At 36.8% G+C, this 17,341-nt stretch overlaps 1 protein-coding gene across 1 annotated transcript in view; it reads left to right on the top strand.

Annotated features, from left to right (window-relative positions):
• LOC136032992 (delta(24)-sterol reductase-like) overlaps positions 1–15,003 on the top strand; it is an 87,697-nt gene extending 72,694 nt beyond the window's left edge. Inside the window, exons 9-10 of the mRNA XM_065713517.1 lie at positions 6,340–6,517; positions 14,641–15,003. Coding sequence (XP_065569589.1) covers positions 6,340–6,517; positions 14,641–14,945 — 483 coding nt within the window. The 3' untranslated portion in view covers positions 14,946–15,003. The remainder of the gene's footprint in view (positions 1–6,339; positions 6,518–14,640) is intronic.
• The last annotated feature ends 2,338 nt before the right edge of the window (positions 15,004–17,341 follow it).

Consider the following 17,341-nt stretch of genomic DNA (forward strand, 5'->3'; position numbering starts at 1 on the left):
GTTCGTCAACCACGAACGGGTAGTCTTGGCTCAAAGAAACTTTGCATTTTCATTAAAGACTCTCAGGCATAATCGAATGCAAAAATGTGTCTTTCTTTCCTTGCAGGTGCATTTAATACATAAATGAAAACGGGGACATTTTCATTAAGACTTCCCAAATATATCCCTTAATGTGACTCAAATTTACATCTAACAACAATCCCCTTTTACCTTGAAATTGGTTACTAGTGTCATCACCAGTCTTTAATTCACGTATGTTTTTGCTTATATTTTATCATGTAGCAGGTTTTTTCACGTTTTGTTTTTCCGTTTGTCGAGGTTTAATTACTTTTTTTGTGGATTAACGATTTTATAATGTTTTTTATTAATAAAATTTGTATGTACAAAGGTCTGTGTCCTTTAGATTTCTTGTTCCAGGATGAGCCCTCAATACATATCCTTTATGCAATGAATTATCAAAAGCCAATGCTATGTAACATCTGCTATGTAGCTTAACCTGTGTTGGTTACGTTAGAAAATTAATAACATTGTAAGAAGTAGGTGTGTGTGTCAAATATAACCAATTTATTTTACAGTAATTACAGTAATTGATTTTCTCCCTGTATCTCATGTGGAAAAAGGTGGAAACATGCGATCCATTTAATCATCCTAGGAAGGTAGGCAGGGAATTCTCCGTGCGTTGTAATAGGTTATCACGTGAAGGTATTTCCTGAATCAATATATTAGAAACGGTTTCTTGGTTCAGATGTCTAGCTCTTCATTCCATTGAAGGGAACGATTCCTAATGCGGACAAAATCTTTAGATTATAAAGGTTCCTTGAGAAAAACAGAAAAAACACTTTGAAGGAAAATCAAACCCTGAAGAAAATAAACGCCTTGAAATAAAATGAAAAATCCTGAAGAAAAATCAAAAACTGACGATAAAAAATATCACTTGTAGTTTTTTGTAATACCCATGTGTGCACCGTCATTACGTGAAAACCCACGTGAGTACTGTCATTTCGTAACATCTCACGTGTGCGCCACCATTACGTAGCATCCACGTGTGTGCGTGCTCAGTTACAAACGGGGATTCCCCACGACCCCCTGAAGAAACAAGTCACGCGAGAATGCATCATCCTTAACATAAGTAAATGTTACAGATCATTTTCACAAGTAAAAAAAACCGTGTTACGTGACATAAAGGTGTACTATACCATTGCAGGTTATTTGCATGAGTAAACAAACCCTATTTCGTGACATAAAGATGCACGTTACCGTTACAGGTGCCCTATAGTCTTGAGGACCTGTTACGTAATAACCATATTACGTATCAACCAAAAGTAAACAATACCCTATTACATAACATACAGGTGTACTATACCGTCACGGATCATTTGCATAACTAAATAAATCCTATTACATAACAAGCACCTGTATCTTGAAGTGAACAAATCTTATTACGTAACAACCCCATTGCATAACAACCAAAAGTAAACACTACCCTATTGCATAACATACAGGTCTACTATACCGTTACAGATCATTTGCATAAGTAAACAAACCCTATTACGTAACAAGCACCTGCGTTTTGAAGAAGTTTCCAAAAAAAGTGTCCAGACCGGGATTCGAAGTGGGGTACTGTGTCACTAAACCAATTGAGGCATCAATGTTAACCAGTATTATTTTATTATTTTTTTCTTTCTTTTGCACTGGGATTCTCTTCGTCTAATGGCTTAAGGATGCAAGTTTTGAGACAGTTTAAAATATAGTTCGCTGGTCCTTTTTTTAGCTCTATTTTTAGAGTAATGTCTCATAAAGACGTTGTTTTTTTTTTAGTATATTAGAACCACCTTGGCCCAGGGACTTAAAGTTTAAGTTTTTAACATTTTCGAAATCTTGACTGTTCTTTGCTCTCATTTTTACGAGGACCAATTTTTGGTTCAGTTCTGCTTCTGCATTGAGGCCTCCTTGGTCCGAGGATATGCAGGAATAAGCTTCGATTCAATCAAAGTTCTTAGGCCATTTTCGAGCCCTAGTATACAGGGTTCTACCAGTGCCCGAAATTTAGTCACGTCATGTACCAGTTCCACTGCAAAACCGACTGGTCTGTATTCAAATCTTTATACATTACCGTTCTATTGGTCAAGGAGCTTACAGATATACGTTTGAAGTGGTTCAGATTTTTTTTTCCTCATTTTGGAAAAACCAATATTGAGGTTCACTTTCCGCAAGGACTTGAAATGAGGAAATAAGGAAAAACAATACAATTTTCAAGTCTAGAAGTCCAAGTCTATAAAAAAAGAAAAAGAAAAATGCCTTTTCAGAGGGGCCTTATCCCCTACCTAGTATTTATTTGTATAGTAGAGTGACTTTGCTCCTAAGATTTAATTTAGCGTTCAAGCCATTTAAAGCAGGAGTGGATCTTGAGCAAAATCTTGGGGGAGACCCAATGTAACAAGGGCGCCAAAGAGCAAAATCCTTAGGGGGGGGCAAAAATATGACAGAGGTGCCATAATTGACCGAATTGACAAATTTATTCTAAAAGAAAAAGAATAATTTCTTTTAACAGGATAAGAGGGTGCCAGAAAAATCTTGGGGAGGCGGGGTTCTCTGGTCCCTCCTTGGATCGGCAAGTGATTTAAAACGAAAAGTTTTCAGCGCATGAAGGTCCTCTTGGGAACAGGGTTTATGGATGTTAGTTTCAAGACGACCAGAAAAGAGCAGATTTTGGACCTATTTTAGGTGGTCCATGCACCCTACCAAAATTTTATTTTGACATTAAGGTCCTCTTGAACCAAGAACATATAAATGTTAGTTACAAGCCCATCGGGAAAAGAAGATTTGTTTCTCAGTTTGTTTGTTTTTTGTTTTTTTTTTCTATTTTTTCTTATCCAAGGGAGTTCTCTTTGCCAAAACACTTAAGGATGTAAGTTTCAAACCGAACGGAAAACAAAATCTCTTAGCTCTTTTTTGCACCCCATATTTGGGATATCCATGTCCCCATGCCCAACCTTTGTTGGGCATTATAATCCTCTTAGTCCATGTGCCAACATGGACTAAGGGAAGTTTCCACGGACTAAGGTAAGTTTCCAGCCTATAAGGGGCAATAAGTATTTTGACCATTTGTGGGACTCTAATACCCTCTCCTTTCTAAAAGAATATGAGACCTCTTATATCAAGGAATGATCTTGGAAGGTTTGAAGCCCACCAAATAGCAGAGATCGAATGTTGCCCCCATCTTTCTACTGTAAAACATAATCTGAACTTCTAGCGATTTGCATAATCTAGGACCCTTGTCCCATGAGGTGCGTGGGCTATGTTACTACCGGAGGTATATTTATTGGACTTCTGAGATGAATGCGTATCTGGAAATTTGTATTTGGTTGTGGGGATGCCCGGGGCAAAAACGGTATTGGGGTTGCTGGTTGATTTCTGTTCATTCTGGTTGATATTCGATCACTCTGGTTGATTTCCACGAAGTCTGAAATATCCTGATTGACTATTTCATGTAATCTAAAATAATATATTTTGTTTTCTTTACAAGATTCTGGTACAACTTATAGCTAGATATAAGCTAAATAAACTGTACTGTGGCTCCTTGTACAGAGCCATCAAGAATTCAGGATAGTAAACTCAACCCAAGATTTTTATTTGTTAGCATAATGTTTTGTAAAAATTAATATAGCAAGAAGAAATAACTGTAATAATTTACTAAATATATGTACATTTAGTCTTACCATCAAAATTGACGAGCCTGAGAAAATTTGCCTTGTTTTGTAAAATTGGGAGAAACACCCCCTAAAAGTCATAGAATATTAACGAAAATCGTACCGTTCAGCGCATCAGAGAACATATTGTAGAAGTTTCAAGCTCCTATCTACAAAAATGTGGAATTTCGTATTTTTTGCCAGAAGACCGATCACGGGTCCGTGTTTATTTGTTTTCTTTTCCCGGGGGTGATCGTATCGACCCAGTGACGGTAGAATGTCGTGAGAGGAATCATTCTAACGGAAACTAAAAATTCTTGTGCCCTTTTTAAGTGACCGAAAAAATTGGAGGGCACCTAGGGTCCCTCCCACGCTCATTTTTCCCAAAGTCAACAGATCAAAATTTTGGGGACGACATACTCCCCCACAGTCCAAGGGGGAGCGCCTGCGAGTTGCGAAATTTGACGATTGTTTAAGTATCGTAATGGTTATTGGGAAGTGTACAGACGTTTTCAGGGGGATTTTTTTGGTTGGAAGCGGGATTTGAGGGGAGGGGGTCACGTGGGAGAATCTTTCCATGGGGGAATTTGTCATGGGGGAAGAAAATTTCCATGAAGGGGGCGCAGAATATTCTAGCAATATTAAAAAAAAACAATGACAAAAATAAATATGGAAAAGTTTTTTTCAATTAGGAATGGAAAGAAAAACAAAGAATGAATTTATAAGGATGATCAAGGTAAAAATAAGTTTTATTTCAACAACGCCATAACGTGATGACAGGAAATTTAGCCCTTCGTCTTGATATTTCAGTTCCATAGCTTTATAAATTTTTCTCAAAGGGAAATTATGTGGTCGACATGAATGCAGACTCGCAGCTAAATTAAATTTAGCCACTTCCTTTTTTCACATATGCTTGTTGATATTTTTTTGATTTCTCTTTTCTGTAGTACTGTGGAGCTCATTAAGGAGAAAATCAAATACTAGCATTAAAAATTTTGCCCCTTCCTTCAAAAAAAGGAGTTAATCAAATATTTAAACAACTAAAACTAAAATAATTACATGCTAGTTTATTTTCCTTGGTTGGGATTTCTGTAGATTTCATGATTCTTAAATTTCACTTCGTAATATGCACGTATGCGCAAAAAATACCGAATAAACTGTTTAAGGGGGAAGTCCTCGCAGCCAGTTTCGCAATTCAGGTCTTTGCGCTCAAGCCAAATTCGATGGATTAGTTCCGGTTCCCAACAAGAATTTCTGTAATGTTTGAGCAGAATGGAGTCACAGTCTTGCAGAAACGAAACAATACCTAGCGAAGGAGCCGTAATGTTGTTGGATAAATGCAGCTTGGATACTCGTAGACCTTTTCAACCTCAAAACAAAAATTCAACCCCCTCCCAATCTTCAAAAAAGAAAATCCTTGAAATGAGCATGACTAAAATCATTTATTTTGGCATCTACTAAAGTCTTTTGCTATGTCATGTTGAAGCTTAATAATTAAGCTACAACAAATTATGCCAGCAATGGCATTGGTGGATCTAGTGAGGGGCCATACCCTCCTCCCGCTGGCTCTAAACATGCCCTGGACAAAAAAGTTTGACTAGCAACTGACAATAGACTTGGTAACTAGAATGATTAAATAATTTTAAATAATCTTGACACAATTCTGAAACAGTCCAAGCTTTATACCAAAATTGCGCGTAACCCGAAACTAGAAAGATAATGAAAAATCGGGAGGGTTAACTTAACGAGTCATAAAAAAAATGCTTTCTAGTGAGAAGTTTAACGTAATTTGCTAGTTCGTGGCAGAATATTTACAACAATAATAACAACAAGCATTACTTTATATTCTTCTTATGATATAAATACAATTCTTTTGATGTCCTTCAATTTTCTGAAAAGAATTTCACTAAGAATTTCACGACAAAAAGTTCTTAACAGACGTTTGGTATTTTCTTGGATAGGTCTATTGCACCAGTTAGTATAAGAAAAACAAAGGTCCTATGTCAAATTTCGAAGGACATTTTTATGGCCCAAAAAAGAGTGTAAAAGAGGAAAAATTCAAGGGAATAGTTTTTCTTACCAAGAAAAAAATGTTTTGACCTCCATGGCGCAATAATACTACCTAAAACCACAGATTATTGTGAATCTCAATAGATAATCTGTGCTTAAACTATTAGGTTGTCCCTTTGTGGTAAAACATTTTTTGGCAAATTTGAAATAGTCCTGGCACTTTTTGGATCCCTCTCCCGCTATTTATGAAATTCCGGCTATTTTCCTGTTGGAGTGTTGATTAGAAGTTTGCACTAAAATTTTTGTATTTGCTAAAATTTAACCCAAACCCCCTTTTAGAAATCCTGGATAGATAACTCAGTTAAGCCACACCTGTGAGATCGGACAGTAGTGAACCACTTTGCCAACTCACCCTATTTCTTTCGGGTTTCGCAATCATGAATAATACAAATTCATACCATCATTCAGTGACTGAGAAATATACACTAGATGTTTGATACGAGAGAAAATGGGAGGAAGTTTTATACGTACAGAGACTGTAGTAGACAAATATTTCTGAGGATGAACGTACTGGTTAAATTTATCTACAGTAGTACACATCCAAGTACTTAGTCCTTTCAATTGTTATGTCTTTTTCCAGGTGTTTCAAGATATTGTTTTACCGATGACAGAACTCGAGCGCCAAATTGACGTGGCGGAAGAGCTTTTCGACACATACCCTATTCTGATATATCCTTGCAGAATTTATGACCACGGAGAGAAAACCGGACAGCTTCGACCACCAAGAAAAGACCAGATGTGTCCAGGCACTAATTGGGGTAAACTAAAGATGTTTATTTAATCATAAAAATAGATTTTAGCCTAACTTATTACGACATGTTAGCTCAACAAATATCTCCGGCAGAGCTTCCACTTTTTGGGATTTTCCCAAGCCGTGGGGATCTCAGTCCTGCACTAGGGGATCTGGGTAAAAATATATATGTTAAATATTTCCATCAAAAAGCATATTATGTAATTATACTCTTATTATTTAGTATCTTGTTGTTTTGATTTCAAACCTTTGGATTTCTTGCAAGCAAATCTTGGAATATTATTCACTGAGTCCTTGACTTCATTCTATTTTGTGTACTAAATAGAAAAAAAAAGTAATATTAAGGTCATAATTCAACAACGTGTCAGTAAACAAATAAAGCCAAACAATATTATTCGGTCAAATCTAGGGTCTCTCTTCCGACAGCACTTTTAATGCTAACCTGATATTTTCAGCTATGTCTGTCTCATTAATTTTGCATGGTATATTAATTGATTATATTGTAAGTAAGTTTTGTTTATTTACAGAATTCCTGTCGAATTTACTTACTTACTTAACTCCCATCCGGCCGGATTTTCTGTTCTTTTCAAGTTTTGATGTTTCTCCTTACTTCCAGTTGAAAAAACTTGTTTTTTTTCTTACTTAATACTAACAAAAGGTAAATAAGATTTGATTAGCTTCTGCGTTAACCTACCTGTAGTGACTATGTGGGTGAAGTTCAACAAATATTTGTGTATTCTTTGCAACCCAATGAATTTATTCTTGCTTTAGATAATTTATTTGCAGGTTTCTGCAACACCTTTGAATTTTTAATTTGAATTAAAAATTTTAATTTTTGAAAAATTTTAATTTTTGAATTTGCGAAAAGAATTATTGAACTTACTGAATTAGTTTCCGTATATCGTTTTTCACGGTTTGGTTTGGAAACACTGGTGAAACTTTTTCTGCACGAAAACTAATCTTTAATATTTTATAATAACCAAAAGAAAAACCATAGAAATCCTGGTTTTCAGGTACGGATACACCTAAGATGGAGCCATGTGGCAAAACATGTTTTCATTTTGATGTCCTTAGTATTCATATCATTCGTATCATTTTATCACATAGTATAGTAGTATTCGTATCATTTTGGAGGTAGTCTTAGTGATATTCGGGTCGTTTCTACCTGCCAAGACTTTGAGGAGCATTTCTTAGTTTCCTCAGAGGTTGGAAAAAAACGCATTGGAACTAAGCAAAAGACTTATCATGAACAGGCTTTCAAATTAAGTAGGTATTAAGGATAACTATCAAGCTCGATAAAGCTGTAATCAAACAGTTCGTGGTAACGAACCGTAAGGAGCGACTTGGTAACGTGGTAAGGAGCAACTTGGTTCAATAGTAACCAAAACTCTAAAAAACGGACAATTATAACAATGGTTACATCAAAAGAATCGCATTTTAATGCTGATTTTAAATATATAAGTTTCATTAAGTTTAGACTTACTCATCAAAAGTTACAAGAGTTAAAAAGTTAAAAATTACATTTTAATGCTTATTTTAAATATATAAGTTTCATTAAGTTTAGACTTACTCATCAAAAGTTACCTGAAAATATTTGCCTTATTTTAGAAAATAGGGGGAAACACGCCTTAAAAGACATAGAATCTTGACGAAAATCACACCATCAGATTCAGCGCATCAGGAGCTCCACAGTAGAAGTTCAAGCTCCTATCTACAAAAATGTGGAATTTTGCATTTTCAAACAGTTCGTGGTAACGAACTGTAGTAAGGAGCGACCCGGCTCAATAGAAACCAAAACTCTAAAAAATGGAATTTTGATACCAATAGCTACATCAAAAGAATCGCATTTTAATGCTGATTTTAAATATATAAGTTTCATTAAGTTTAGACTTACTCATCAAAAGTTACAAGAGTTAAAAAGTTAAAAATTACATTTTAATGCTTATTTTAAATATATAAGTTTCATTAAGTTTAGACTTACTCATCAAAAGTTACCTGAAAATATTTGCCTTATTTTAGAAAATAGGGGGAAACACGCCTTAAAAGAAATAGAATCTTGACGAAAATCACACCATCAGATTCAGCGCATCAGGAGCTCCACAGTAGAAGTTCAAGCTCCTATCTACAAAAATGTGGAATTTTGCATTTTCAAACAGTTCGTGGTAACGAACTGTAGTAAGGAGCGACCCGGCTCAATAGAAACCAAAACTCTAAAAAATGGAATTTTGATACCAATAGCTACATCAAAAGAATCGCATTTTAATGCTGATTTTAAATATATAAGTTTCATCAAGTTTAGTCTTACGCACCAAATTTGTATGATTTTGGAAAATAGGGGGAAACACCCCCTAAAAGTCATAGAATCTTAACGAAAATTACACCATCAGATTCAGCGTATCAGAGAACCCTACTGTAAAAGTTTCAAGCTCCTATCTACAAAAATATGGAATTTTGTATTTTTTGCCAGAAGGCAGATCACGGATGCGTGTTTATTTGTTTGTTTTTTGTTTTTTTTTTCCAGGGGTGATCGTATCGACCCAGTTGTCCTAGAATGTTGCAAGAGGGCTCATTCTAACGGAAATGAAAAGTTCTAGTGCCCTTTTCAAGTGACCAAAAAAATTGGAGGGCACCTAGGCCCTCTCCCACGCTAATCATTTTCCCAAAGTCAACGGATCAAAATTCTGAGATAGCCATTTTATTCAGCATAGTCGAAAAACCTTATAACTATGTCTTTGGGGACGACTTACTCCTCCACAGTCCCCGTGGGAGGGGCTACAAGTTACAAACTTTGACCAGTGCTTACATATAGTAATGGTTATTGGGAAGTGTACAGGTGTTTTCAGGAGGATTTTTTGGTTGGGGGGAGGGGTTGAAAAGAGGGGGATATACTGGGGGAGCTTTCCATCGAGGAATTTGTCATGGGGGAAGAAAATTTCCATGAAGGGAACGCAGGATTTACTAGCATTATTTAAAAAAAAAACAATGAAAAAATAAATATGAAAAAGGTTTTTTCAGATGGAAGTAAGGAGCAGCATTAAAACTTAAAACGAACAGAAATTATTACCCATATGAGGGGCTCACCTCCTCCTAATACCTCGCTCTTTACGCTAAAGTATTTTTAGTAATGTCAACTATTTATTCTACGGCTTTTGTGATTCAGGGGTCATTCTTAATGAATTGGGCCAAAATTTAAGATTTAGTGTAAAGAGAGAGGTACTGACGAGGGGGTGAACCCTCTCATATGTGTAATAAAAACATGAGAATAAAAAATTCTTTACGTAAGCTAGTTTATAAGTTACGTATATCTTTTACTAATAAAAAGATTCGTAAAAAATTAAAAGTTCTAGTTGCCTTTTTTATTAACCAAAAAATTGGAGGGCAACTAGGCTTCCTCCCCCGCTCTTTTTTTTCAAAATCATTCGATCAAAATTATGAGAAAGCCATTTAGCCCCCCCCCCCCCCAAAAAAAAAAATAATATGCAAATTTCGTTATAAATATTTCTCTGCGGAGAGCCAAAATCAAAACATGCATTGATTCAAAAATGTTCAGAAATTAAATAAAAAAACAAGTTTTTCAACTGAAAGTAAGGAGCGACATTAAAACTTAAAACGAACAGAAATTACTTCGTATATGAAAGGGGCTGCTTCCTCATCAACGCCGCGCTCTTTACGCCAAAGTTTTTTACTGTTTTAAAAAGAAGAGTTGAGAGAAAGAGTCAAACTTTAGCGTAAAGAGCGGGGCGCTGATGAGGAAGCAGCCCCTTTCATATACGAAGTAATTTCTGTTCATTTTAAGTTTTAATGTCGCTCCTTACTTTCAGTTGAAAAAACTTGTTTTTTTTATTTAATTTGCCACAAGACAGATCACGGATGCGTGTTTATTTGTTTGTTTGTTTTTTTTTGTTTGTTTTTTCTCTAGGGGGGATCATATCGACCCAGTGATCCTAGAATGTCGTGTGAGGACTCATTCTATCGGAAATTAAAAGTTCTAGTGGCCTTTTTAAGTGACCAAAAAATTTGAGGGCACCTAGGCCCCCTCCCACGCTCTTGTTTTTCCCAAAGTCACCGGATCAAAATTCTGAGATAGCCATTTTATTCAGCATAGTCGAAAAACCTAACAAATATGTCTTTGGGGACGACATACTCCCCCACAGTCCCCATGGGAAGGGCTGCAAGTTACAAAATTTGACCAGTGTTTACACATAGTAATGGTTATTGGGAAGTGTATAGACACTTTCAGGGGGATTTTTTTAGTTGGGGTAGGGGGCTATGCGGGGGAACTTTCCATGGAGGAATTTTTCATAGGGGAAGAAAATTTCCATGAAGGGGGCGCAGGATTTCTTAGCATTTTTTTTAAAGAACAATGAAAAAATAAATATGGAAATTTTTTTCAACTGAAATTAAGGAGCAGCATTCAGACTTACAATGAACAGAAATTATTACGCATATGAGGGGTTCACCTCCTCCTAATACCTCGCTCTTTACACTAGCGTAATTTTATTAATTTCAATTATTTATTCTACGGCCTTTGTGATTCAGGGGTCATTCTTAAGAGATTGGGACAAAATTTAAGCTTTACTGTAAAGAGCGAGGTATTGACGAAGGGGTGAAACCCTCATATACGTAATAAAAACATACGAATATAGAAGTTCGTTACGTAAGTTGATTCGTAAGTTACGTATATTTTTACTAATAAAAACGTTCATAAAAATTAAAAGTTCTAGTTGCCTTTTTAAATAATAAAAAAATTGGAGGGTAACTAGGCCTACTCCCCCGCTCCTTTTTTCTCGAAATCATCCGATCAAAACTATGAGAAAGCCGTTTAGCCATAAAAATAAATTAATATGCAAATTTCTTTTTAATTATTCATGTGCGGACAGCCAAAATCAAAACATGCATTAATTCAAAAACGTTCAGAAATTAAATAAATAAAAAAAATTTTCTAAACTGAAAGTAAGGAGCGATATTAACCCTTGACAGGCCACTATAAGAACGAATACCAGGAAAAATCTCCAACGCTTCCCATGTGATCTCTAGGTCAGACTATTGACAAAAAACTTTTGTTTGTATGATTTATTTAAAATTGTCAATTTTAGACCATGTTGTAAAAATACAACATTAGCCTTTCAAGTGTATAAAAAAGGGATCACTTTCACTTGGTGTGAAAAGCTTTTAAACAAATGCTTTTGGCAGTAAGGCACAGTGGAAGGTTAAATTTTTCGCATTCAAAGGTGGTATATCCTGATTTACACTCTTTGCAGCGGCTCTGCTTGTCAGTCTTTTTTGGCCAGTGATCAAGTCCATCGGCTTGAAAAGATATTGCCGGTCGGATTCGGTTGCGACTTCGAATGGGTCTGGGACTTGCTTCGATATCTGCGGATGGTCTACCATGTTTAAGTTGGGGTATCACACGCGCCCAGGCATACAACCCTGCAACAACTTCAGACCTGAAGGTTCTTCAAGATCTTCGGTTTGTCTCTCCTTAAAGTCAGCACTTTGACGTCTGACCTGAAAAGAAGCCAGCTATTACAGACTGCTGTGTAATAAACCACCAGAAGATTCTCATATACCATTTTTGTGTCCGAAGATGAGTTCGGCACATCCCCACCAGCATGTCCACTAAATCTACGCCACCCATATGACGGTTGTACTCATAAACAATGGCTGGCCTTGAAACTTCAACCCTGGATTTATCCTTGATGTTCCAGCGTCTGCACGTATCCTGTGGTGTTATTCCTGCATACGTTGAAGCCAAACAAACCGAGTTGTTTTCTAACCATTTCACTACAATAAGGCCGGAATGAACGTCAGTCTTGTAATCTGAAGTTTCTCTCTCTCGTTTCTTCATTTCACCATCTGTGAGGAGCAGGCAGCCCTTCAGTCGTGCTTTGTTCAATGTACCAATGCAAGGGAATCCTTTGATTTTGAGCACTCATTAGTTTCAAGCTTGAAAACCAGCTGTCAAAATAAATCTTGTAGTTTATTTTCTCTGGCAAGGTACTTATCAGACGTAAAACTATGTTGCCTTGGACTCCAAGATCTGGCTCTATGTCATCTTCAACGTCATCTATCATGTCATCTATGTCAAATAAACTTCAAAATCATGTACAAAACCTGACACACCGGCTCTTGTGAAGAGTTTTATTCCCCACTTCGTCGGCTCTTTCGGCAGATATTGTCTCAAGTTGCTTCGCTCCTTGAAAGGAATCATTTGCTCGTCAATTGAATGGTGTTCTTCGGGAGTGACTTCAAGAAACTTGGAACGGATATGACCCAGGACGGGTCGAATCTTTTATAGCTTGTCGAATCCTTGTTCTCCAGGTTTCTTAGCTTTGCTGTTGTCGTTGAAGTGAAAAAAAACGTTTGATTTTATCAAATTTTGTCGGCCCATCTTGTCGTCAATTTGTGGGTATCTGGTAGCTGCTTCCCAGGGAACTGTTATCACCCCAAATAATAGAATGATGCTCATGAAAACTTCTAACTCTTCGGAGGTTGCATCCCTCAGTTTGAAGTGCAAAGAGGTTACTTTGTTCAACTATCAGCTCAAGAAGTTCATCGTCAAAGAATTTTTGGAAGTATTTCAGTGGATTCTCCAATATGCCTGAAATATGGCGAGGTTCTCCTTTCCAAGACAGATCAACTTTTTCTATCTCTTCTTTTCTCCAGCCGAATTTCTCTTGGACTTTCGATTTCTTCTTTGATTTTTCAGTACTTGCTGTTCCCGATTGCTGTTGCTGACTGGAGGGTGGAGTTTCCACTGAGTAATCGTCGCTGGGTTCAGTGTTAGCCTCCACGTCATCCTGTTCCAAAAAGAAGTGGGGATTTTCCAGTAGAGGCAACAGGTCTTCATCAGGATCATCGATAGGATCTTCTAGAGACAGGAAGTCTGGATCATCGTCATCATCATCGCCAGACAAGTCTGACAACATGTCTTCTGGAATGTCAAAAATATACTTCAGCGATTCAGCGATGATCAATTCAGCGATTTTGAGCTCGTTTTCTTAGTCTGTCGTAAGATTCCGTCATCTAGAAAGAAAACAAAAATTATGTAACTTTTAAAATATAATATAGATTATTCCTATGGATACGCTGGTCTATAATAGTAACAACCACAAGCCTAAGACAAACAATATCTTTTGTTTATTATCGCATAAGCATTTTTGGTACGCGTTATTCGTTTCACAATTTTGGGCTACGATCGTCCGATGTTGTATTTTTACAACACGAGGAAATGTATCTTGCTACTGATCCAAGTTCTTGCACACTTTGTGAATTTCAACTACAGTAATTCTAAATTTTAAATATTTTATACACATATGACATACAAAGAATATCCCACCTTTTCACTTTATTTCCAGTTTCTGGTTTAGGAATTGCCTACCTTTTCATTCGTTTTTCTTATCCTTTGGTTTAGTGACTAACTGCTTAGTCCAGGCATCACAGAGCAGCTTCCCGAAGGCATCAACCGACGGCAATCTTTCAGCAAAATTGAAAGATGTTGCTAAAAGCAATATTTTTTTACGGCAAGATGTCAGTCTAAGCTAAAAGAATACAGTGTTGTTTTTCTACAACAGTTGCCTCTATAGGGTTAAAACTTAAAACGAACAGAAATTACTCCGTATATGAAAGGGGCTTTTCCTCCTCAACGCCCCGCTCTTTACGCTAAAGGTTTTTACTGTTTTAAAAAGTAGAGTTGAGAGAAAGAGTCAAACGTTAGCGTAAACAGCGGGGTGTTGACGAGGGAACAGCCCCTTTCATATAAGGTGTAATTTCTGTTCGTTTTATGTTTTTTAATATCGCTCCATACTTTCAGTTAAAAAAAATTTTTTTTTTATTTAATAGTTTCAAAGAGATAGGGTCAAACATGTTGAAACGAAATTCGGAGCTTTGAACTTTTTTGCTGCTTCTGCAAAGTTTGAAATGGTACTGTGGGAAAAAATAGCCTGAATGAATTTTAACTGCTGAACAACCAATTGTGTTGCAGACACAACTGTCAAGAACTTTGGAGAATAAAATCCAACTTTCTTATTCTTGCATTAACTTGGAAAACTCCCAAAACTTACTCAGAGTAGAATATATTTTATTTAAAAAATATATCGATTGTTTTTAATAAAAGCTCAAATATTGCAGGGATGTTTAATGATCTTGGAGTATATGGTGTACCAAGTGCAGTGAAAAGGCGTGAACGTTTTGACGCCGTTGAAGCTTATCGTCGAATGGAGCAATTCACCCGGGATGTTGGTGGCTATGCCTTTTTATACGCTGACACGTTCATGGACCTTAAAGAGTTCAAACAAATGTTTGACCTCACACTGTATGAACGTGTTCGAAAGAAGTACAAAGCTATTGGTGCATTTCCACACTTGTACGAGAAGGTGAAGCCTGAAATTGATGTATTTAAAGTGGGAAAAGAATATATAGATCCACTCAGTTAGTTTTTCATATATTACATTTTTATTTCAATGCTAAAGAGTAAAAACAAATCAATTAGCATGTTGTTTTAACTTATTGATAGGGATCAATAATAGGCAATATATATGATTATAGCACCTTCACGAGATTTTATTTGCCACCATAGTGTCGGCGGAATAATAATTACACAAGTATATGATAATTATATCAACTCATTAGATAATTCGTGAAAAAGCCCCAATGGAGGACCAGGCACGTGATGAAGAATTCATTCTGTGGAAGGGGTCAAAACAGCAAAAAGGTAAATTATTTTAAAAGTATGAAAAATAAGTAATTTGACGGGGAAAGGAGGGGGGCACAAGTGCCATTCCTTACCTGCGTACTTAATCATAAACCAATTTTCCTCTCCTTTCATTTGCAGTAGTTATATTACCTAAACCGAGACAGAAGTCCTAATAATGGCCTTTTCATTGTTGATAACCTATAAGAGGAGTCTTGTTCTTACAATGGTTGCCTATATCTAAAAAGCTTCCTATACCCAATCCCTCCTTCTCCTTGACCTGTTCTTTATAACAGGAGTTTAAGTTCTCCCTTCATATTGATATGAAAAACCTCTCGTGGAACTTCTGAAAATTTCAGCCTATAAATGCACTTTTGGGGATTTTAGGCCTATAAATTCACCCGCGTAGGTGCACCCGAAGGGAAACCTGGATTTATGACTTAGGAGGTTACAATTTTTCTTTCTGATACTTACAAAAATGCATACTGTAAATAGCTGAAGTGCAATGTTGTCTTGGCTTTAAACATAAAAGTGTTGTACATAAAGTCTTATGATTATGGACGGTTAAATTACTGTCGATTTTTTGAAGACCACTTTGACTGGCACTCCCATAATAGAAAGAAAGCCTGAACCAAATATCTTAGAAACAAAGTTTGCGCCTGACGGTCTTACTTAACATTTTATCTTTACAGTCCTAAAAATTGGGACTGTCAACGCCAACAATCTTGAAAGCCTATAAAAACAGTAAACAGTTCCATGATGAATTAGCATTTATAAATTTAAAAGTAAATACATTAGGCTCAGATATAAAATATTTGTACAATACCAAATACTGATTCAAGAATGTCGCCTTCTATTGCCATTAGACTGACCTATAATCTGTATTGGTCGAATTGAAACGTGATTTCGAGCCTCTAAAAAATGGTATAGGATTGAAAATGAAAGCCACCCGAGCATCATTGCAGCCTCTCATATAACAATAAACAATTAAAACCCCTTGTACCATCTCTTATATTTTGTATCTGTCATTGCATTGCGGTGCCATTTAATATCTAGTCCTACCCTACAGTGAATCGGTTTACTATCCCTCTCGTAGATTCTCTCCACTGGGTTGGCATTTCTATCACTTGTCTTCCAAGCCTATGCCAGCGCACAGTCCCAGATATCGTAAGCGGCGCAATAGTGCTGCCTGAGTGAAGAGCGAAGTGGGATCTATGCATTACTTCTTCTTTTTTTTCCACCTAGCCACTTCGTATGGAAGAAGTTATCGTAGAAGCATCGGAAGGGTCGAATGGAAATTGAAAGTTATAGTGCAAAGAATCTTGAGGAGGATGTTGAACAGACTGAAAGGTACTATGTTCCTGCTATTACTACTACTACAACTGCTGCGACCACGATTACTTGTAACTGCGATTACCTGTGACTGCAAGCTGTAAATACTTGCGACTGTGACAATTTGTAACTCTGACTGCTTCCGACTGTGTCTGCTATGCCTAAGGCTTTATGTACTCACGACTACTTACAACTCTGACTACCTATGACTGAGACTGTGGCCACCTGTGACTGTGATAATTCGCGACTGTCACTACTTGTGACTGCAACTTATTGTGACTGTGACTCCTTGTGATTATCACTGCAAATACTTGCAATTGCCACTACTTACAACTGCGGCTGTGACTACGACTACTGGCAACTGTCAGCACTTTTAACTGTGACTTCGAATACTTGCGACTGCGACTACTTGTGACACCCAATATTTGCTGCTGCGTCTGTAATTACTTAAAACGCTTAGCACTTGTAACAGTGACTTCGACTACTTGCGACTGGACTGCAACTGCATGTGACAGTGGTTACGACTACTTATGACTGTGACCACCTGCAATTACAACTGCAACTACTTGTGATTGTAACTGTGACTACTCGTAACTACGACTACGACTAGATGTAATTGCGACTGCAAATACTTCTTACTGTGACTGCAAGCAGAACTGTTTGGGACTGGGACTGTCTGCAGCTGCGACTACTGTGATTGCTACTGTGACAGGGACTGATACTATTATGACCACTGGTAATTCTGCTCCTGCAACAACAATTACTACTACTTCTACCAGACCTATTCAACTAAATCAAAAGAGCTCA

Source organism: Artemia franciscana, chromosome 11, assembly GCF_032884065.1.
Source record: "Artemia franciscana chromosome 11, ASM3288406v1, whole genome shotgun sequence".
In the NCBI taxonomy this organism is placed as follows: domain Eukaryota; kingdom Metazoa; phylum Arthropoda; class Branchiopoda; order Anostraca; family Artemiidae; genus Artemia; species Artemia franciscana.